Source organism: Chroicocephalus ridibundus, chromosome 1 (assembly GCF_963924245.1).
Source record: "Chroicocephalus ridibundus chromosome 1, bChrRid1.1, whole genome shotgun sequence".
Classification (NCBI taxonomy): Eukaryota; Metazoa; Chordata; class Aves; order Charadriiformes; family Laridae; genus Chroicocephalus; species Chroicocephalus ridibundus.
This window is the reverse complement of record NC_086284.1, coordinates 101,330,476-101,354,387: the sequence shown is the minus strand read 5'-3', so window position 1 is coordinate 101,354,387 and position 23,912 is coordinate 101,330,476. Positions and strand designations below refer to the sequence as shown.

Sequence of the window (23,912 nt, the reverse complement as noted above, 5' to 3'; positions counted from 1 at the left end):
CTTCAGAGACTATCCCGGTTGCACCAGATGTGCATTAGGCCCACAGGCTAGACATATGTCAGTGTTTTTTACCTTTTGACTGAGGACTGGGGTGGGTGTGACTCGTCCATGCTGATCTCCTGGCTTGCTCATAAGGCAAATCTGCGAAGGAAAAATACATTGATTCATGCAGATATGTCATGAAGCGTTTATGTCCATAAAAGGCACATTTCTAGGGAACCCATTGGATTGGAAAAATTACTGACATAGGAAGGACACTCTTTGTTAAAACCTTTATTGTATTTATTGTCTCTAAAAACAACAGTACCACGTTGCCCTCTGCATTGTTCTTTAGAGGTACCTATTCTTGTTAGATGTCTGAACTGCACTGAGATAGCTGATGCAAATATAGTCCATAATTTCCAAAGGCTCAGAGTACTCCCTTTGGTCTCCTTCTTCAGCCCGGGACACCAAGGAATCACACACATGGCACATCATGGACAATTTATGCTAGAGTCTTGCAGGAAAGTCGCCCATGAGGTCAGAGCTCAGATTAAGCATAAACTGTGTACCATTCCCTCCCAATCTCAGCATGTAACAGCATTTTAAGAAGATAGACTTCAGTTGACTTTATGTGCCATTCTTTTTTAGTCTGTTGCTGTCATCCCCTGAGATTGATCAAACCTTACAGGCTGAGTTTGAGAGTTCCCTTTGCTGTCACCTGGTCACAGGCAGAGATACGTGAGACAAAAAAGTCTTGGTTTTGTTTGTTGCAGATTCCTCTAAACCACTGTTGTATGTTTGTGTTTGCACCGGCTCTCATTGCCATCATGCACTTTATTACGCCCTCCCTGTGATGTTACTCATGTTTGCCAGTGCTCCCTTCCTTAGATGCACCCTCTGGTCTCACTCTCATCAATCAGAGTCCAACCTTTTGGGATAACTGATTGCTCACTTTGCCAGTCTCACTTGTTTCTCTTCTACTAGTCATTTCACGTTATTAGTAATTCTTTTTTCCTTCACTTTCCCTTCCACACCCCATTATCCTCACAGATCTTTAGAAATGTAACATGTGCAAACAGTGAACACGCTTAAATGTTAAACATATATATGTACACATATTATATTTCTTACCAAAAGTGGATGGCTTTTTTCCTGCTTCCTCTTCTTAAATATACCTTCCTGCTTTTTGGGACAAGCTCCTTAACTTTATGTATCTGAATTTTTATTTGCCCTTTCTTTCATTTACTCATTACTTCTATTTCATTTAAATGCTTTAGCATATAGAAATGAAGAAACTAAAACAGAAAAGCTTTCTTCATAAAGTATATGTAGCAAATTCAAATGTTTGGTTTGCCCTTTGAAATCTTTTACAGTTGCCAGGGTTGTTCTATGGCTGGCTTTAACACATGAACTAAAATAGCTGCCAAAACCAGAGACTTATGTAGCCTGCCCAGGATCTCAGGAAGGTAGCAGTACCCACCTGGTAGAACTAAGCTTGTGCAGATGATTTGATTCTTAACGGTGCTTGTGCTTTATTTTAGAAATGATGATTGGAAATGAAACCAGTTAGGAAGTAAAGAAACAGTCACAGACTGGCTATGCGCAAAACAGATGTGTCTCTGCCCATTTCCAAGCACTAAGAGCAGAAGTATCAAATGGAAATAAAGTGTAATGTGAAATTTGCAACCAAATTACCTTTAATTTATTTAGTCTGTTTGGCTTGAGGAGCAGACTGGCACTACCAGCACTGTCGTCTCCTGGAATCTTACACTTCAAAAACTTTGCTTTTGCTGAGCTATGCAATTTATCTTTGTATTACATATGAATAACTAGTGCCTTTTATCCCTGATTTCTTGAAAATTATTCCACAGCCTCCCCTCCTCTCCTCTCCTCTCCTCTCCTCTCCTCTCCTCTCCTCTCCTCTCCTCTCCTCTCCTCTCCTCTCCTCTCCTCTCCTCTCCTCTCCTCTCCTCTCCTCTCCTCTCCTCTCCTCTCCTCTCCTCTCCTCTCCTCTCCTCTTTGTGGGTCTGCAAATCATTAGACATCTTTATGCTGAGAGGGATGTGTGATATTATGTGCTCGTACTCGGTGGCACTTGCAGTCTTAAAATATATTTGGTACAAATTTAGTACTGTGAGAAAACTGTTTTGCCTTTTAACTCAACACATCATAAGATCGTTTTCTGACTACGCCCTCTCCATTAAAAGAAAAATCCAGTTATCAGCCTTTCTTGAAATAGCGCAAAATTCCAACTTCATTCTTAGTTCAGTATTGTGCCTTGATAAACATGTTGCTATCCTAGATAAGCAGATTTGTTTTTTATTCGTGAGATATTAGTACAAGATGTCCTTATCTTGGACAGATCTTTGATGGGAATGCTCCTGTTTGATGAGACATGGAGACAAACCCATATTAGGTACTCCTGAGCTCCTGATGGCTTCATTGTATTACTTTCAGCTTGCTGAAACCTCGTGTTCTGTTGTAAAGGTGACTGAAGAAATACGCCTTTGTCATCGCAGTTCATTACAAGCCCTGCTCATTTCCTATTTTCTATTGTAATGCCTTAACAATGGCAATGCTTAATTACTTTCTCCAGAATTGCATCCCAGGATTTGGCTAATTCCCATTTAACATTATTCGCTGCCCCCCCCCCCCCCGCAATTTTTGACCTTTTTCATGTCATCAAGTGATTGTCCCCAGGGTTTGCTATTGCTCTCACATGAAGGAGCTTTGTTATGAAAAAGTTTCTTTGCAGTCTAGTTGAAATGTGATATTTAAATAAAAGGAAAGCCATGGAATAAGCCAACAAAACAGTTTCTTGAGAGAAAACTGAATTCCGCAAAAATTTTTTTCTTTCTGAATGAAAATTCTGACTTTAAAGATGTTTGTCAACTTTCAGTTGTAAAAGATAAAATAATATTTTCAAAATCACATGATCGTTTGTAGTAGGAAATTTTTAGTTAGGATACATCAGTTTACACAGAAGAATGGAGACACCCTATATCCAAACTGCAACTCCCACAAGGAAGTGTGTCAACACAGGAATATGCTCTCAATTAGCATGATTATTTTCTGCAGGACACCCGGGTCCCTCTGGTCTTATGTTACATGTTCATTTTCGTTGGAAACTACTGAGAGCTTCAGGCATCCAGTTTTACGTTGCATAGTTGGTAACTGTTTCTATAGCTATGCTTTGTTTTCTCATCCGTATTCATGTCCAGGTTCCTCCGTGCCATTCAAAGCTCCTGGGTGCTACTATAACCTGTGACCACGAGGGCCACGGTCTGCTTTAATCTTTCATGAAAACATCTAACTTTTTTTTTAATATCCTTTCTTCTTATACTTAGACTAAGTAGGTACTCTGTGACACTCTTTATTTTGATAATTATATCATGTTTCCTCATCCCCAGACCCTGAGTTGAACAATTTAGAACTTTTATATCTTTCAACATGCTCAAAAGATTTTTCCATGCTCCCATGGCTTGCTCTAAGTGCCTTCTAATTCTGCAAATAGTCTTTTTGATAAGGGATGATTCATACAGCTTTCCACACAAGGCCACACTGCTGATTTATTTAACGGCACAGTCAGACTTCCCATAAGATCCTCCACTGTGTTTCTTCATTTGCTTACTTTTTTTTCACTTTGGCCAACAACTAGAGCAGTGCTCTGGTTCACACTTCATTGTGCCCTAAATAAAGATGCCTATGTTATTCCTTTATGAGTGAAGAGGGTAAATTTGAAATCAGTAAGATATGCAAATAACTTGTGTCTTATTCTGCATTTACCGACTTGCATTTTGAGCTGTTAACATATTGACAGTTCATTGATCTCTAATGAGGCTCTGGGCCCTTGTACAGGAATCCTTTAGAGTAATCTCTGCTTCTAAGTAATGCTGAAATCATACATCATCTCTACGTTTTATACCAAATTTTATTGTGTCCTTTTTCTAATTATTAATAGCTATAGGTCATGGCAGAGAATGCTGAAGCACTCATGATGTCCGTTACTTAGCCTTTGTAACAGGTTAATCAGCCAGTTCTTGATCTGTTAAAATATTTTGTTTCTTCTGATAGGCTGACTTAACTTTCATTGTAAATAGTTGTGCAGCACTTTGGTAAATATCTTAGGAAAGCCAAATGCCCAATGTATGCATTGGATCACTGGTTTCCTTTGATTTCACTATGGTATTGTTATAGACAAACAAATCTAGCAGAAGAGTTTGTTTTCCTAGAAACTGAGCAAGGTGGATTTGATCATGTAATGGTCTGGTTGCTGTTTCCCTATCTATCTTTTTTAATTATCAATTAACAAACCTGCAGACATGCATATATACATGTATACAAGTGTATATTAGTTACTTGTGTATACTTTCCTGGGTTATACCCTAGAGCACTGATAAAAGATAAAATATTTGCTATCTAAATGCCCCTCTGTTTTTAATGAGAGAATGTGTCTTTTTACAAGAGCTGTCAGTTCAAGTGTATGTCCCTTCAGAACACTTGGATGTACGCCTCTGGCTCAGTGATGGATTTCCTTTAAATTTAGTATTTTCTTACAACTCTTCTTGATGTCCCACAGTACTCTGCGCTTATTACTGGGAAAGTAAATGTTCAGATTAGGTATTTTTCCAGCATCTTTAGTGGTGAAGGGTGATGCAAAGAAAATTTTTAGCTTCACAGCAATGTTCTCATCTTATTTAATTACCCCCTTTAGCCTTTCACAAACCAACACACCCACAATACTTTCATGGGCTTCAAACTTTTGAGCAATAGGAACTTTCTTATGTTTTGATTTGACTTATTTAGTCTCTTAAGCTCACAGTCAGATATTGTTGTGGGGTTTATTTGCTGCAAACATGAATAAAAAGTAGACAGCAGGAGAAACACGTATCCTGCATTTTTAGAGTACTTTTTCCCAGTATACATCAAATAGCATTATATTGTACAGACAGAGAGCTGAAGCACATTGAAAAGTGACTGCGCCAGGACAATGCAACAGAACCAGTGAATACAGGTCTGGTCTTCTGTTTCTCTGGTGCTTTAAACACTCGATAGCATCACTTCAAAGACAGAGATATGTGGAGGAAACAAAGGTTAAACTGCTCTATTTAAACATCTCACTCTACACAATGATATATGCACACACATATACAAAAAACAGGTATACAATATGTGTGTATACTCAAAATATTTATGAAAAGAGAGTTGAAGGAGAAAAAGAAAGAGATACTTCAGGAGATGAAATGAGTAAGACAATAGCATACAATAGGTAGTCATTGTTCATACCTGGCCTGGTTGTAATTCTTTGTGTTGCTTCTGGATAAACTGATGTATTTGGAAAAATAAAAGTGGCACCTCCTAAAGAGAAAGAAGACATAACACCTAAAGATTCATTTTCACAGTCCCTAAGTCCATTGATATTTTCTCTCTTGCAGTGTATCTGAATGAAGACTATAAATAATTATTTTCTATATTCTTAGGACTGTTATATGTAAAAGTTAATTCCGATAGCCTTTGCAACTGTGTAAATCCATTCAAATTACTGGATAAAAGTCTGTGCAAAATCTGTGTCAAGAGAGGAGAGAGTCAAGTTCAGAAAATCCCTTCTACCTTTCCCACAATCACTTCCACCTGGGTAGGCGGCTTCATATCTTCTGAAATAAAACTTCTTTGCCTTCTCTTCATTAGCGCATGCACTTTCCAAATGGGTTCACATTTTCAACAGAGTCTGTAGGTCTGGGCCAGAGCCTATTGGTGTCTGTGAGAATCTTCTCACAGACTTTGGTCGGCTTTGGGTCAGACCCTCAGAAATCTCATTCTGTTCACTGAATGAAAAAATTAAAAATATGGAGTTTGATATAGAAAATGGTATCTCGCTTATCTCAGGCATTGCAATTGCTCTAACTACATCAACAGACTTCTAATGACTGTCTCACTAGGAACGTGAAAAGGGTCATAAAGATTTGTGCAATTACTGATGTCTTCAAGAAGAATTTGTTGCTAATTTTTTTGGGGTCCTTTGAAAATCCCACTCCAAAGCTCTTATGCCACCAGAACAACTAATTTTCCTTATGCTGATGATCAGTGTGATATTATTCACACCCCCAATGACAGAAATACAGACAATCTCATTTTGGTGAAATGAATTTCAAAATATCATTGTCAGTGCACACATATAGAAAAAGATAACACACAGAACTGCTGACCAATGCTTGGATAACTGTATGCGGAAACTGCTTAGCAAATTAAAACCTGGAAAGCCAGAGATGGAAAAGACCATCAAGTCCATCTATTTTTAAAAAGGGCTTAACGCTTATTGCAAGCCCCATCAAAGTCAGTGGAATTTTTTGTTGCTTTTGGTGAGGTCTGCAGCAGGCCTATAGCCCACAGTAGGACTGTGACAAACATCTAATCTCAGGGAGAGCTCTAATCTAGTTAATTTTGCTAGGAAACTCACTGCTATTTGCCACAGTGAAAAACTAAATGAAATGTGAAAAAGGCATCGCAATCCAAGGTTTTCTTTTATTTTTCTTTTGCAATATCCTTTGTATTATCTTTTTCATTTCTCATAAAGAATTGTTATTTCTGGTCACTGTAGGTAACTAATACCCTCAGGCATGATCATGCAATATTCCAAACATCTTTAATCAGTAGGTATTCCATACTATATGTACAATTCCATGCCATCCTCTGTTGCACAACTGCTAGAGCAAGATAAAATTTCTTTTGAATTACTTTCATATATATTTTAAGTCACATCCTGAAAGACGGATGCTTTTGAGGCACGTATTGTATCGTTCTCCTTCCTACACTCAATAATTTTCTGGGCCAAATTAACAGAAGGGTGAATAGTAACAAAAATCGTTTTACATTCAGATCAGATTTAGTGGAAATTACAACATCAAACTTAGTGGAGTTTCCAGCTCAAGTCCCATATAGCTGACAAATGAGATGAGCTAACTGCCTAAACAGAAACTTTACTGAATTATACAATATATACTACATGGGAGGGGAGACAGTCCCCATTCACCAGAGCCCACAGCACTTAGGCAAGAGCTGAAGCACTTTTGAGCTCCACCACCCTTCAAGGGATCTGTGGAGCAGATCTGACAGTACAATGAGACAGAATGAGAAAAAAATGTCCACAGAGACAAAGGCCCCGAGCCTGCAGTTTATCATGTGTCAGGGACCCCATTCTCTTGTAGGACACAAGAAATTAGCAGTAAGGAGACCATTTTCGCACCATCTGGCCCTATGTGATCTCACCTTTTTTTTGTGTGTCTGTGCATAAAACTCACACACACAGCAAGAAGAAGGCACGCTTGTGTCTCCCTCCTAATTTACCATTTCCATTTTTAGCAAGCAACTCATATAAAGGAACCCTGTGCTTTTAGAAGATGACCTCTAGCAACAGGAGCAGTGCCAGCATTACCTGTGTTTCTAGCATGCATTAACCGTGGCGAGTTTTGTAAGGCCTTATCAACATCATCTGAAGTCAAATGTGGAAGAGGAGCTACAAAACAAAACAAAAAGCAACACCAAAATGAAAAAAAAATTGTGAATTATCTTTTTAAACCATATTTTCCCCTGCCAGGATTGTCTGAATGCGAGTCTACCAACAGTCAGTTTCAGTCTGCAGTTTGGAGGGAGGCGTGTGTGCTACAGCTTAAACTAGGGCATTCATTTATTCAACATTATGAATGCATAATATTTCTGACTGATTATTGACAGTGTGCGTGTGGAGAAGACTGCACCGCACTGGTGTTGCAATGCTTGTTGGTTTTTTTCTTTAAAAACCATGTTGACTTTAACTTCTTTAAACTGAGGCAAACCTGCAAAATTTCCCCAAGCTTAGATGAGATCCCTCAAGCCAGGAATTCACTAGTCCCTTCTTTCTTTTTTGAAATGCTAGCCATGCACTACAAGTGATTTGCCTTTGGACTTCAGGGACTGCTTGTTTTTTCCATGAATTTACAGAACTTTTATTCAATTCAGAGATATCTTATTCAGAGTAGAGCAAACTGCTGCCAGTCCTTAGAATCATGCCTGGAATTCGCTTTATGAATCAATGTTTGCACTCTCATTTAGCATTCTCATTGTTAAAATAGAAATAAATGAGTATGTGACCAGAAAAAACATTAGCACTGAATCCCATATGATTTTCTTCCTACAGTGTGCTGATGAATATGCTGGGTTTCAATTTCATTTTTGTCTGAGATGGACATGTAGAAATATTCCCTAACTTCTTTCTTTGGTGAACATGAGTGAAAGCCAACTGAAATTACTAGGAATCTTTCCATCAAACTGAAGAGGCTTTGGATGAGGCTCCCTCCTATGTTCTTAGGAACAGCAACATTTGCAACAGACATTTGAAAACCCAGCCGTGTGTATCCACACCATTAAATCTAAGACTGATATCAACCACAGCTTGATTGTAGCCACTACCATAACGACAGAAAACTAGCTTACTCTCTCTGAGGTAGTGTAGGTGTGACAGGAGGATATCTGCATTGTAGCTTGGGGTAAGTCTCTGGAAGTCATCTTTGGTCATTTTACACAGCTCCTTTCCATCGATGTTCTGGAACAACAAGATGTCCACATCCGGGAGACCATACTCCTTCACCGCCCATTCCAGCCACTGGCGTACGTGGTCTGTGCTCCATAACGTGGGATCTGGTGATATCACAAAGCATAAAATAAGGCAGAAAGGGGAGAGTGCAGACGCGCTGGACCACTACAAAATAAATGTAGACCACAGTCAAACTGGAGAGACTTTAATTCTGCGTTTACTGACTGCTGGAGATACATGAGGAATTAATTTGGCCTGTTGAGTGCAAAGGAGAATAACTGTCTGTGAAAAACTATGAGGGAAGAACTGTGAGCTCTGCTTACTAACCACAAATTATCTGCTGTTGAGCTCCTTCTCCTATTTAGTTCTTTTGCGTTGTTATTTTTATGCTTTATTATCCACAGATTAACATAGGCTCCTGTCCTCATGTAGAGAACACTCTTTAGAAAAGTATTTAAGAGAGCCCACTGAAAGCACTGCGACTTGCATCTGGACAATTTTCAAAGGTCTCTGTTCAATGAGTATCTTTATTCAAATGAAATTTCCACTCAAGTCAGGAGTACTGTTTCTTGGTCATAAGCTAAGTAAGCACTCACAGATTTGGCTAGTTATTTCATAAACTACAGTGGGTCTTATTAAAATATTTTGCACTTCCTTTCCTAGACTGCTGTGTTTTACAGATTACGTTGCTACACCTGCATGGGTTTTTACTTACTACCTGAAGTACTGGCAAAACCAGGTGGAAAAAAAATAAGAACTAGACCAGATTTTTAGCAAAACATTGGGTTAAATACCCTGTGTTTTTGAATGAATCCTTGATTTTAACTTAAACTTCTTTTTTACCTCTAAACTCCTTCTTTTCTATTTCTCTTCCATTCTACTTTTCCCTTTTCTTGAGTTATAATAAGCACTCATCAACATGAAGGTCCCTAATGACCTGCGGTGCACATCCCCATAATGGAAGACAGTTCCTACCATGAAAAATTTATACTTTTTGAAGAGAAAAGAATAAAGCTAAGGGGAACAAACTCCTCTTGAGTTTGTGCCTTCCAACCTAAATGATTCGGTGATATCCCGAAGACTGAGAGTGAAGCGCACAGAGGTCAAATGGCTGTACTCTGTCACATAGAAGTCTGGGAAGGACTGGGACTTGAGTGACAGCCTAAATAGCTTTTCTGTGGCTTAACTTAGTGCCACCTCCTCTCTTTTGACTGTTGTTCAGGCTGGTCTGAAAGAGGTGGGGACCTCTTTCCATGGGCTAGGAACTGTTCAGAGTCTGTCATGCTGTTGCTCACTCCCAATCCTTCACCCACTAGTGCCTCACCTATTCTGATGTTTCTTTTGGCATTTTAAGCCCTTGCAAGTCAGAATATTTAATTCTCTGGAGCTTCACCCAGCTTCACCCTCAGTGAACAGAGGGTTTCTGTATTCACTGAAGTGCACAAAAAACCACTTAAAAGAACTCTTCCATCTGGTATGAAATATGTAGCTACCTAGAGAGATGCAAGTCTGGCTGGTAAACCTAGGGTCTGGATGAGATAGCCCACATCTACAGCAGAGAACTCAAACAACTACATTCAGTTTTGTTTGAAGTAAAAAGCCAAACACCAGGAAGTTTACCAAAACATTTTGATTATGCCTATAACTTTTAAATGCTTCTTATTTATGATAACTAGAAAGTTACCACAGCTGAAAATGTAAATTTTGCTTTTTTTATTCCTAAACATTGCCACATGAGCTGCACACCTGCACTTGGGCCACAACAACCCCATGCAGCGCTACAGGCTTGGGGAAGAGTGTCTGGAAAGCTGCCTGGCAGAAAATGACCTGGGGGTGTTGTTTGACTGCGGCTGAACATGAGCCAGCACTGTGCCCAGGTGGCCAAGAAGGCCAATAGCATCCTGGCTTCTATCAGAAATGGTGTGGCCAGCAGGACTAGGGAAGTGATTGTCCACTTGTACTTGGCACTGGTGAGGCCACACCTCGAATACTGTGTTCAGTTTTTGGCCCCTCACTACAAGAAAGACATTGAGGTACTGGATCATGTCCAAAGAAGAACAATGAAGCTTACGAAGGGTCTAGAGAGCAAGTCTTATGAGGAGCAGCTGAGGGAACAGAGGTTGTTTAGCCTGGAGAAAAGGAGGCTGAGGGGAGACCTTATCACTCTCTGCAGCTACCTGAAAGGATGCTGAGAGGTGGGTGTTGGTCTCTTCTTCCAAGTAACAAGTGATAGGACAAGAGGAAACAGCCTCGAGTTCCAACGGGGAGGTTTATATTGGATATTAGGAAAAATACCTTCACCAAAAGGGTTGTGAAGCATTGGAACAGGCTGCCCAGGGAAGTGGTTCAATCACCATCCCTGGAAGTATTTAAAAGACGCGCATATGGTGCTTAGGGATATGGTTTAGTGGTGGACTTGGCAGTGCAGTTGGTCTTGATGATCTTAAAGGTCTTTTCCAACCTAAATGATTCTATGATTCTAACTGATTTTCACTCAAACATGTCTTCTAGGGACCTCAAAATAGCAAGGCTGTCACTGTGATCACCTTGTTCCTTGAATGTCACTCAAATCCACCTCAAAACACACCTCCAGGAATACACTGAGAAAAAAAATCTGTCTGAGCTAACCATGCTAAAGGTTACTAAAAGACTGAAAAAAGCGCCAACCACCAACATGACAAATGTTTTAGAAGACCATTCAAATGTCGTGAATTTCAGTGTGGTCTGCTTCCAGTTAGGCAGGACACTTCATTATTCAGTGCCTCACTCTTCTGTGCTTCAGAATAGAACTGTCAATGCCATTGCAGAGGATACTGCAACATATTTGTCCTCACGTGTCTTGACAAATAACTGAAATAATCACAGCTTGCAAAACTGGCCACAGTTAGTACTCTTGCATATCTTAGCAACTGAAAAACTGTAAGAATATTAAGCAACACAGCAGCAGCAGAAATGTTTCAGATAGGCACATCTCTATTGGAGAGGAACTAGCAGCAAAACACTCTCTTCTGTTTGCAGGTTGCAGGTGTTGTTTCTATGCTGTGTATATCCAGCGGTTTATGAAGACCCATGTATGTCATGATGGTCTAATGGTTTGGACTTTCAGAAACAGGCATGCTAATTATTTTGAAAACTAAGGCAACAAACCTTCCAGCAGAGGTTTGTTTGGAGGACAGGGACACAGGAGTGAATGCCTTCTTGTTCAATTAACTGCTAAATCCCACAACCAAGCTTGCCAAGACTAACCAAGAATTTCTCAATTCTCTTATATTGCAGTGGAATTGTCAGTTTGCTTATTAAAATGTTTTACACCGCCAAACTCAGGGGACAACCTAGATAAATGCTTTTCACGCTGTTTGATTTCACAGAAGCTATTCTGTTTTTAGAATGCTAAGGGCCGGACTGCATTTAGCATTTGCAGGAATATTGTGTGGTACAGTGATCCTTTGTCTCTCCCACACACCCTGCACCCAGCTAGTCCATGGTGTTAGGAAATGGAAGTGGCTCTTTATTTTGCCAACTTCAGGGCGAAATACTCCAAAAGGAGCTAGAGAAGTCAGATATGATCTGACTGCCTGTAATCAGCCAGTTCTGGTGCTGAAATGGGAAGAACAGGTTGAGGAGATGGCTTCACTATGATGTTTCTCAGCTCATTCTCTTAATAACCCTGGGAAATTACCGCTCTTTTCTTCCTGATCACCTGTATCATATTGCCACTTTCCTCCGTATTTTCTCAAATAATGTTAGTAGACTTAGGGGAAATGCATTTTTTTGCTTTAAATTTTTGTGTAGAGGGTCTAACCTGCTGGCACAATGACTCTTCGTTCATTGGTAGTCATATTTGGGGGTGGAACATGCTTCTCTTCCATGTAGTTTCCATAGTTCATCCCAACATTGTCTGAGCCGCTAACCATTTTCCCTCCTTTTGCCACGCTGCAGTCATCAGGAGAATTCCTAGACAGAGAAAAGAGGTGTGCTTCTATTATTATTCCAGCCCCTGCTGATATCCCCAGCAAAGAATCACACTGAATTAAATGGAAAAAACTAGACTCAAGCACCAGGGTTGGGCTGTCACTGGAAAACTCAGTACCTACCACCCGATGACTCTGCTGATTCCTTCAGTTGCCTCAGAAAAAATGGCCAGCCTCAACGGACCATGTATTTATTTTATTTTCTAAGGATCAGGATCTTGTATGTCTCCAAACATATAAACACTAACGATTTATTTCCAGAGACATGGCTAGAATGAACGCTCATTCATGAGCTTGCTGAGCCTGATGGCTGCAAGTAGCTGCACTTCTCTCTCCAAACACCTCACAGACAACTCAGCAAACACACAGATGTACTTAATGTAAATTTTCTGAGGGAAAACTATTATTAGTTGTCATTGTCCAAGCCTTGGACAAGGCTTGGACAGCTTCCCATCACCACTGCTGTCATTGTTTCATGTGGGCCACGCTCAGTTGCACTTTATGTCATGCAATGTAGACACACTTCTACGTATGGCTTACAGAAAAGGAACAGTTGCCAAAGCCGTGATTCAAAATACCACACGCATGACTGGAAAAACCTTTCAGCTCCTGACTAGCACAGTCTCCATGGTACTGTAGTCAAGAAATGGAAATCTGCAGAGGATCTGCAACCAGACACCTCTTTAATTTTGGCTTTGCTTTCTGAATAGAGTCTTTAGGTTTACCATCCCACAGGGGGTTCCCTAATGGCATTTTAATTGCATCACAGTTTTCTTTCTGGCAGACACAGACATATTTGTCCCTTAATTTAATGTCTACAACGTGTTTCATCAGAGAGAGAAAAATTGTTACAAAAATCAAAATAAAGAACAGAGCCACAGGGAATACCTTTAAATGTAAAGAGGCTGTTTGGCAAGGGAAGGAGGGTGTTAGTTGGGTTTTCGTTTCTTTAGTGATACTACATTACTAAGAAGCTTTCTTTTAGTTCTGCCATTTAACTCCTGAAACTGTACTATGGTCTTACTAAACAAGCAGCAAGTCAGGTTGAAATGCTTCACTTTGCTTCCTTGCAAACCAATTAATGTGCAGTCCAGAGAACCAAGAGAGTCTCCAAGACCCGGACTCTTGGAAGCGTTTCATGATCTGCCGCCTGCCCCCAGAATGTGTTTCACCCAGAGCCTCTTCCTCTCCCCAGCTCGGAAATCCCAGCTCTTGCTGCAAGTGTTGGGCAGCAATGTCACTGTATGCCCACCAGTGGTCATAATACAGGACCTTTCCCAGAAGAGTTTTGCTATTGTTTGAGGACAAAAGAGGGGAAAAAATATACAGTTTTGATCATTGTCTGCTCAACATACATCAAAAGGATGTGGCAGGTATTTTATCCCATGCCCACGTCACTCAGTTGAGCTGGCTTCTCAGCTCTACCATGGGTCTGCTAACGCAGTTATAATTCTCACATGTATATTCTAAAGAAAAATAGCACTTGGAAAGCTGAAAAGATTTAGTATACATCTTAAATAGTAAAAGTACATCTTAAGTATATCAGGTTTTTGCTACGCAGTGTTACTTCTAATTTTACCATGTTGTGTTAATGTATATATTAAAAAAAAAAAACCAACTACTGATGGCTTTCAGTTTAAAAGTAAAGTATATCACAGAAACCATTCAACGGGTACTGTCATCCTCTTTAGGAGAAGGAACAGGGCCTTGAATGTTGCCTGGGAAATGTTGGCTTCACATACCTTTTTCAGGTACAAAATATCTCGGGTGCCGCATGACATATTACATATGAAATCTGCCTTGTGTAAAGGTCCTACAACTGCTTTGTCAGCCACAGGACTGAATAATAACCACAAGGGAAGATACAGTCCGCACATGGTCTTGCCTGTCATTGAGTGGCGGTGAATTTAGCCTTTCCTCTCAGAACCAGAATACTTGGGCATTATTCTCTCAGGTTTAACTTTTCTATCCCACTACATACCTCTAAATATAATTCTGGGATGTAGCTTATTTCTGTCTAAACAGAGCTAAGCAAAACAAAGTAACTTTTTCTTTCAGACGTAAACATGTTGAAAAAGAACTTTTGTGATGATTGCTTGTGACTAAAACGTTGGCTTTTTCTGTTTACCTTAACAAATACAAATGGCATATATGCATAAATGAGTCTGGATACTAAATAATGTATATTTGGAAACATCATCCAACTCCTGCTCTTATACCTGTGCAGACGCCCACCCTGACTCGCAAGGTCAGTTATGTTCCAAAGACAACAGAAAGAACCATTTAGCCCATTCACTGACATTTTAGGGACGTTTTTGGGAAACAGAGTTAGTAGCATCCTTTGGCCTAACTCACACAGTTACTTTATTTTGTTTTCTGTGAAAAGGAACTTGGGATATAGTGACATCAAAGTCTTGCTGCTGACATGAAATACCACATCAATATTAGCCTACGCCACTTCTGTGGGCAATTGTGCATTAAAAACACTCTTGTAAACACTGAACAGTAAATGATGTGAAAGATCCAGTAAGTAGCACACGGCTTTTGGCAATCTGACAGGGCTTCTGAGCTGGTTTTCTGATCTGAATATAAACAGACGGGGTGGGGAAGAAGATCATAAATAAGTCATGACTTTTGATTAAAATCCAGAAGCAGACGGTCAAGGGTTTTGTCCTGTTAGCTTACTGGGTGGACAAGCAAATCCCCAGTTCAGCAAATCTTCTAAGACCATGCTTAACTTCAAGCATGTAAGCAGCTCCATGGGAGCTAACAGGACTACTCAGGTACTTCAAATTAAGCGTGTGCTTATGCATACCACTGAACCAAGGCTTAATTTCAAATGGCTGGAATGGACTTCTACGGTATAGAAAGCAAAACTGAAAATGCAAGCAGACACTAGAAAATGGTATTTTTAGTGCCCAGAACAACAAGAGAGTGATTGTCTGCAAAGGCTTTTTTTAGGAGTTTCTGTGAGTCTGCTTTATTTCTGAACCACCGGGGGAGCAGGGGCAGTGGAAAAGCAGCTTTCTGAAAGTGTGCCCAGTGTAAAGGGTGCAGCTTTGCAATGATTCATCCTAAGCTCCAGGTCTGAAATGAAACCTGATATGTTTTTCTTCACAGCTGCATGTTATTTTTACCCTTTGTAAATATACTGTGTTACACCTGGAATTTACCAAAAAAAAAAAAAAAAAAAAAGTGGAAAGACCACAATCATGCTACCCAAGGGCACTTTGTCCAGTCCTGAGCTGATTCAGCTCTTGATAGCTGATAAATGTCTATTGAAAAAAGTATTTCTCCATGGGTCCTTGGACCTGGAAGCCTCGCCTTTTTTCAGGGTTACTTAGAATTGAGCTGATTTGATGATTAAATTTAGCGCCCACTCCTACTGAAGCCGATTGGAGTTTTGCCAACCATTGACTCTGATGAAAGCAGATGTAAGTTCATAAATAAGTGTATGAAACACATTTTTTCCTCTTCACTATGCTACTATTTTCCCCATGTGACATGAAACACCTGTGTTGTGTTAAAATGCAAGGTGTCAGAGAAACACAGATTAGGAATCAGCAAAATTTTACATGATCTTTGTGACATTCCTGTGATATAAACACCTCTGATATTTTTGAATTTCAGAGGGAAATATATGAGAAAAATTGTATTCTCCAAATATCTACATATCTTTATAAGTTTATTTAACAAACACAGCTTGGATAACTTTCTTACAGAGGCTACTTAGAGAAAAGGGGTCTCACGAGAGTAGAGCGGTATGAGGATATCTTTGAAGAGTTTGCCATGTATGGTCCCCATGCAGCCTGTGGTTGGTCAGGCCAGAGGACACACTGAGCTACCAGGAACTTTTCCTCTGTGAGGCTCTGGCAAACAAACCATGATACTGGATACAGATTTTTCTCCTACTGTCCTACAAGATACAGATTTTTCTCCTCTCCTCTCCTCTCCTCTCCTCTCCTCTCCTCTCCTCTCCTCTCCTCTCCTCTCCTCTCCTCTCCTCTCCTCTCCTCTCCTCTCCTCTCCTCTCCTCTCCTCTCCTCTCCTCTCCCCTCCTGTCCCATTTTGTAATGCCAGTGATCTGAGAAAGAGGGGAACAGGCCCAGTAGGGCTGCCATGTCCCCATCCTGTCCTTAAGTACAAGACAGAGAGCTCCACAAAGCCAGCTCCCTCAGATAATTTGGGCGAACATAGCCAAAATGACATCATGTAAAGGTCAGCTCATACAGAGCGTATTGCAAAGCATGCTCAGGCTTGCCTCCATTCACTGTAATTATTCAAGTTGTAGTGAATTTGGTCAGCAAAGCACTGACACTCCCAAAATGGTTTGTCGCTGAAAAAGTGGTCAGTCCCTGAGATTTCTTTGAGGTACACTGCTGTTTCTTAAAGCACACCTGACATACTTTACTCCACAGTATCAATTCAAAGGGTTACCACAGCTGCAGCCCTAAACCCCATTTCCTGCCCCTCTCTACACCCTCTTCCTCTTCATGAACCAGTGGGATTCACGTCTGCTGAGACCTGCCACAGCAGTGACATGCAAAGAGGGGACCTGTGGATCCTCCTGTGGGTTCCCCTTTGGGAACCAATCACTGAGGACAGCCAGACCTTCCTGGGTGAGAAGAAGCCCGAGCTCCCCAGCCACTGGAGCAGGAGTGTGGCTGCACCAGTAGCTCTGCAGAGCCCCAGGCGCTGCTTCCCTGGCACCAACGGTGATGCCCATGGGTTCTTAGGGAGACTTCGAAAAGTGCTCTCAGTGGTAATATCAGAGGCCCCAAGACTTGCTTTGACAGAGCTTGGTTACCACCACGCACACTCATTGCCCAGCACTGCAGCTGGACACAGCTGCCCGGCTTTTTCTTGCGCATACACCAGGCCAAGCCCTGCAAACGCACCAAGCCCTCTGCTGCTGTGCAGGCACCTGCCCTTAAATCTGCTGCGTGAGCACCACCAGACTTGTCTCAATGAAAGGAAAAGAGAGGTTTTCTTTTCCCTTCCAAGGCTTCTTGTGAAAGCAGTGCAAAATTCCCTGCAGAGGACTCCAGCATAACAGGGGCATTAAAACGTCAGAAAATGCACACAGGTTGAAACATCCCTGGGGTGCTCACACAGGCTCTCACGCAACTGCTTAGTGAACTGGGCTGGGGAGCTGCTTCCCTGGCAAGTACGTGCATAAATAAATAAATGGGTGGGTGGGTACGTAACTCAGTGCTTAGCTATAACCTGAGTCACTCCCCCACCCACGTTGGGCGGCTGTGTGAAGGCGACGCTCGCCCACAGGGAAGGGGACAGCCAGGGTGGGAGCGAGCTGCTGAGGTCTGTGGAAGGGAGGGAAGCCCCTTGGGACACACACCGCCGGCTAAAGTTGGCTTAAGCTGATGCTGAAGCCACGGTGACAGCCTGTTTATCTTTGCTATAAGGTGAGTGTCAAAGGCAGTCCTAAGAAGACAAAAGAAAGGCAAAAAAAAGGAAAACCAAAGTCCTCACTGGGCCACGCAGTCTTGGAGGTGCACTGCTCCATGCTGGGCTAACGCAGGGGCAACCAAACCGGTCTTCAACAGACCAGGGCCACGGAGAGGCTGGGTTAGGGCGGCCCCATGCTAACACACTCCCTCAGCAACCAAAACAGGGGCAGAACCAGTGTGGGGTGCCCCGGGCTCGGTAGGTGCTTAGGGTTGCATGGGGCCAGCCCAAGGGTTGCTCAGAGATGTCGCAGTGTGGCACATAGAGATGCCTTCCGTTCCTTCCTCCAGTGAAAGGAGAAAGCAAACACCACACGCCAACACATGCAACGTTGTTGGCTTTTTGTAAGCAAAACAAAAGATGCTTGTTTATTGAGTTATTGAGTTGTATATGCAGCAGCCGTTCATTTTCAATCAAACAATAACTTTAGCTAATTGAAACAATCTTTTCTTCTTCTTTTTTTTTTTTTTCTTTTGCCTAACTTTCCCCGGCTATCTTGCGGCCCACAGCTGCTTCAAGCCTTAAGGCCATCATGGCAAATTAAGGCAGTCAGCATCTGGCTCACTAGAGGCCAGTCAAGCTATAAATATTACCGGCCTGGCTCTTTGTGTTCATAGTGTAGGGAAACAGCTGGTTTAAGTTTGACTGCACGTTGTCATTTCTCCATTAGTGCAAATACTTCAATATTTCTTATGTGTGAGGTTGGAGTGAAGAAAGGGAAAGAAGGGAAGGGGGTCACTAAAAGCCAAAGCTAAGAAATGATGTTCTGTATATACATAATTTACAATTAGATTGCTGCCTGGGAGAAGGCTGAAGTCTGACATGGTGATAGCTAGGCCAAAGCCACAATGACTTCCCAGTTGGCCTATAACTTTCAGGACCTATTTTCTCTTGTTTTTCTTTTATTATTTTTATAGAAATTCTATTATAATGGTAATGGATTACATTTCTCAAATTGTATTTCATTTCAAGAGCTCGTAAGACTGTTGTATTTGTGGTTTCATAAAATATGAAATACCAGGAGACAGGGCCCTTCCCAAACCACATATGCCTTCTTTTGTGGGCAGGGATTGTATAGAAAGCTAGCAAAGTAGACCGTTCTAGGCATAAACAGAAGTGACATCTTGTATGGAAACCATAATCCCCCATGTCTGTGGAATGTCTGCTAATTTTCATTACTAGCATTATCCGGCTGTGAGGCTGACGGGTGTGAAATGGTAAAGTCAATGATTAGCCACTTTTCTTTTTCTTACTCACCTTCCGCTTTGTCTCAGAATGCTATTCCCAAGCTGTAAATACTGAACGCCCCCACTGATACTACCCTAATCAAAATAAAACACCTACTAATGATCCATCTCCAAATGTGCTGGGTCAGAGACAACCTGCCTACCGACAGTGTCTGTGCCGTGCCTGCCAGGGAGAACACCACAACCACCGTCTCTAAACGCTCTACACACAGTAAATACTGTACTGGAAATAAAGCAGTAATGCTAGCTAGAGTCATAAATAATGACAGTGATCATAACTCTCATGGGGTCCTATGTCATTATTTGAAGACTAATTTTATATTTCACTACCCATATGAGAGCTTTTGGTTGCTTAGCACTTTTGAAATTCTGGCTATCCTCATCTCCTTCTTAAACTCCTGAAGCTAAGCACGCAATTTAAGCATCAGTGGTCAATCCAAAATGCAATCATGCCAATTATGAATGAACACATTATCCCAGCGTGTAAAGCTTCTTAGCAAGCACCTGCCAGCCCAGAACCCCCTTAAAAGCTGCAAAAAAGTAGCTATAGTAGTGGTGAGCTGGGTTTGTTTTTCTCCTTGGCAACATATTTGCCTCAAGAACAGAGCCAAACCATGCACGCACACGCACACACACACACACTAATGTTAAGCTGGTGGATTTTCAGAGCAAAGAGGAACTTCTTCAAGTAGTCACACATAAAGCCCTACATGGAGAAGATTCTGAATTTTCATTTTTTCCACTTTGGTAGGCAGCCACTCCACCAACCACCCAGTCAGTGGGAAAAAAGATTATCAGTCTGAGATAACTAACGCCACATCTTTTTACCCAAGATTAATATCACTTTATATAGGCAGCTGCTACAAGTGCATTAGGAAAGTCATCCTCTTAAGACAGATCTCCCGGCTTTGCTGCGGACTGACGTAGGGGCTGACTCAAGCCCTGTTGGAGACAGAGGAGAGAGTCTCATTGACTGCCATGGTTTTTGCACCACGCTTGTTGTTTAGTCTGAGCTGAGGTTTACCAAGAATACCAGGTCTGCATGCCGGCGGTACGCCACCAGATGTGGAAGGGATGGCACTAAGCCTCAGCTGCGGGGTTGTGTGCCAGGGATGGAAAAAGCCATGCCCTTGAATAACAAGTGACGTCAGGGTGATTACTGCAGACCAACTTCTCCATGTGTTGGACGCAAGCAAGGTGTGCAAATGCTCTAACTAGATCCACCAGTATCATACCACAGACTGCAGCATAACGCAGAGGTGCCTCATTGGGCTTACAGCACGACAGCCCGGATCCTGGGAGCAGGTTCTGTCGTGGTGACGATACAGAGCTCCATATGGATGAATGCACCCTCCTCAGTGGCTGGGCACATCAGCTGGCATGTGGCTATACTGCGCAAGATAGATACCTCAAGTGCTACCCATTCTAATTTGCTGGTTTGTATAGCGCGGAATAGCCACCACTTAGGAGACTTTACATCAAAGGGAAAAGAAAAAAAAAACCAACAAAAAACAAAACCCCAAAAACTTGACGTCACTCCAGACTCTGAAAAGTCCTCCTGTGTGTCAGATGCATTCAACCCAGCTAATACAGAGGCTCTTTGATGAAAATTCAGAACAGTAACATGCAAAGAAAAATGGTATTTCCCTAAAGAGCTAGCATAAAAGATATATTAAGTGATAATTTCATTCTCAAATGGTTTTCAAGCAACAGTTGGTAGCACTTAAACCAACATTTTGCACATGATTAAATCTTAATGACAAATAATTATTTCTGGTATTTCATTAAAACTTCTGTATCAGCCAAGCTTGTGTTTGAAAACTTCTGCTGTGCTTTCACTGCAGCTAACTTTCCAAATGCTTTTTCAATGAAATCATCACACTGCTCACGGCAACTGAAATTTATCTGTGGCCTGAATAAGACTCTGTGTTCCACTTCAGTCTCCCTTAAAAAGGCCTATTACCTACCAGTAAATGCAGTTCTTCCAAGCTACCTTTGTATAGCCCCCGCCATGGGCACGGTGGAGTCCCATGGGTGGGCGTATTCAGAGACCACTGAGCAATCCACAGATTTTAAATGTTGTTTAAGCAGTACCCAGGGCCTCCTGAGACCATAGCTGCAGGAGTGAATTTCACCCAAAACGCATAACATGAATTGGATTGTAATAGAATTGCTCGTACTTAATTTGATAAAACAAACAGAACAGTAAGTAACAGTATGGCATATGCAATCTCCAGATTTGTATTATAGTCCTTGACTACAGCAGGGTGAATCTTTTGGTCTGACTCAAGAGCAAAAAACAGCAGGAAGCAACATTATTACATGCAGGCGAAAGATTGGCACAAAAGGTCTCATTAGATTTATGTACCTGGAAGAAATATAATGGCTGTACCAACATAATGAATTTGAAGAAACTCAATTTGATACCACCTGTGACAATCTGCATTACATATGCAACAACAGCAAGGTAAAGGACAGCTTTAATTTAAACTTTTCTTGGTTTATTTAATTTAAGGCAGGCCCTTAGGCTATATTTTCTGGTGCTGTGCAGCAGGGTTTAGTTTTAAAAAATACTGTTATTGTTAAAGAAAACTGTGTAGTTAATCCCTCTGCAGCACACTGAAAATAACCCTTTAATTTCATTCTAATGGTATTTCTCCGGTATTCACAGGAATGCCACTTTTGAGACTGTTATGTTTTGAGATGTAATGCAGGGCAATTACAGCCAAAGTATATCTGGGGAGAGTCCTAGCAGAGTGAGTACATTTCTACTTCGAGTGGGTACTTAATTGTTGCTGTGTAAGAGGTTTAGTAAGCACCTAAAATTTTATACCCCCTTCCAGACGACAGAATATATGGCCAGGAAGCAGCATAACACAGTGAGAAGGGAGAGCCAGACAGCAAAAATAACCCATAAAGCTAACTATTCTCTGGCTACCTCTTTGTGGGGTCTGGTACCCTGTTTTGCATCCTCTTTACGCTGTGTTATTCTGACCCAGGCTCCCCCATAGGAAGACGGTTACAGAGGATACTGTGGAGATCCTTGAGGTAGCACTTCTGCGGCTCTGCAGCACGGCTGTGGTATTTTAGACTCCTTTGGGGCAACCCAGATTTTAAAATGGGGGTAAACAGAGAAGGTACAGTTTCACTAAAAATGAAAAGCAGCTCCAAGCTCTGTAGCTACTGCATGTGTTAATTTTTAACATACGGAGCATTTTTAAGAACTGAGCATTTCATTGAAGGAAATAAATTTACGGACTGCAAAAGAGCAGGGTGGGGACGGCTTCTGCAGAAAAGAAAACGCAAAGTAGCCGGCAGAAGGGCAGGGTACCACTAAGCTGCACATACAAATTGTGGCCGATATTATGCGTGTGACGAACAGCAGATAATCCGTCAGGAAACCAGTGAAACACCAACATACAAAATGGCAAAGGCCTAGCAGGACTTCAGGAAGGAAAAAATGGTTTTCAGAATTTTAGGAGATGCATATATCACACTGACCTGTAGTGACTTCTGTATTGACAGTACTAATCAATGTATCAGAATATTTGTTATTATTATTTAGCAATAATATATTCCTAATGAGTAATTCCGTTTTATGCAAGGCTTGAGTGATACACACTTTTTTCTACAATTGGCAGGAATATCACATACTAGGAAGCATTACAATTCCCAAAGTATTAACACTATATATATCACATGCACACATGTATAAGAGTTTTAGAAATGCCATAATGTATTTATATTTATTACTTGGCAATATTAGTTCTCCCAATTAAAAGTGTAATCTTAAGATCTATTCTTTCAGGCATGCATTAGGCCTTATAAAATAGTAGTTTTCTGATTAAATAAAAAGTATATGTTAATGACAATAATTTTTTATTTTTGTATGAAGTATAAGCATATATGTATGAAAATTTTTTTGTATTGTTAATCTATTCTTATATTTGGTAGTCTGTAAGTGATTTTTTCTTTGTTTTTCAGCATAATGCCATGTCTTAGAAATTGCAGTGAAGTATGAATTTTCCTTGTTTTCTCCAGTTAGCAATTCCACATTGCTCTGTCAATAGAGGAGGCTGTCAAATCCAAGATTAATAAATGAAACCCTGCGTCCAATGCTGCAGGTTATTTTTAATTCAATATAGGAAGAATTACATTTCTTCCTATCATATTTTCAGCCAGAATGTGCTCTTTAGAAAACCAGTGTTCTTATGAAAAACATTTTGCTGTTCAGAGCAGTAACTTTTACTTCTGGCAGCGTAGCCCGGGTGCCAGCTTATACACTGGTTGATACTGGGAAAGAATGGCCAGGGCTGACCTGTTCACTTTCTAATGATGACCACATTAAGCACCTCTGAGTGATGCTGTGCAGAGAAAAAAGAAGAACTGAATCTTCAAGTGCTGCTCAGCTGATTTGCACTAAACTCCAAGTCCTAGTGATGGAGTAGGTAGATCTAAGCTATTTTTTAGAGAGAAGGTACCCAGAATTTCTTCTTTTCATCTCTTTACTTCTGTAGTGGTGGTAATGGTGGTCAGGATGGTGCAAAAGTGTGTTACTTGGGTTCCAGATGCCTTGGCAACTCCTAGGTGCCACCTCTTTATAAAAATTAACAGTTCTGCTGGAAAAGTAAGAATCAAAATTATGCCTTGTGACTGATCAAAAAAGATTGATTTAAA

At 41.0% G+C, this 23,912-nt stretch overlaps 1 protein-coding gene across 6 annotated transcripts in view; it reads right to left on the bottom strand.

Moving 5' to 3' along the window:
* The window catches only part of ERG (ETS transcription factor ERG), a 109,573-nt gene that overhangs the window by 8,261 nt on the left and 77,400 nt on the right, over window positions 1–23,912 (bottom strand). For 5 of the 6 annotated variants that reach the window (XM_063345417.1, XM_063345464.1, XM_063345425.1 and 2 more), the window contains exons 3-7: window positions 12,354–12,505; window positions 8,452–8,655; window positions 7,415–7,495; window positions 5,269–5,340; window positions 73–141 (exon numbers count right to left, since the gene is read on the bottom strand). In XM_063345417.1, the coding sequence (XP_063201487.1) occupies window positions 73–141; window positions 5,269–5,340; window positions 7,415–7,495; window positions 8,452–8,655; window positions 12,354–12,505 (578 nt within the window). The remainder of the gene's footprint in view (window positions 1–72; window positions 142–5,268; window positions 5,341–7,414; window positions 7,496–8,451; window positions 8,656–12,353; window positions 12,506–23,912) is intronic. The other variant, XM_063345435.1, reaches the window with a different exon arrangement.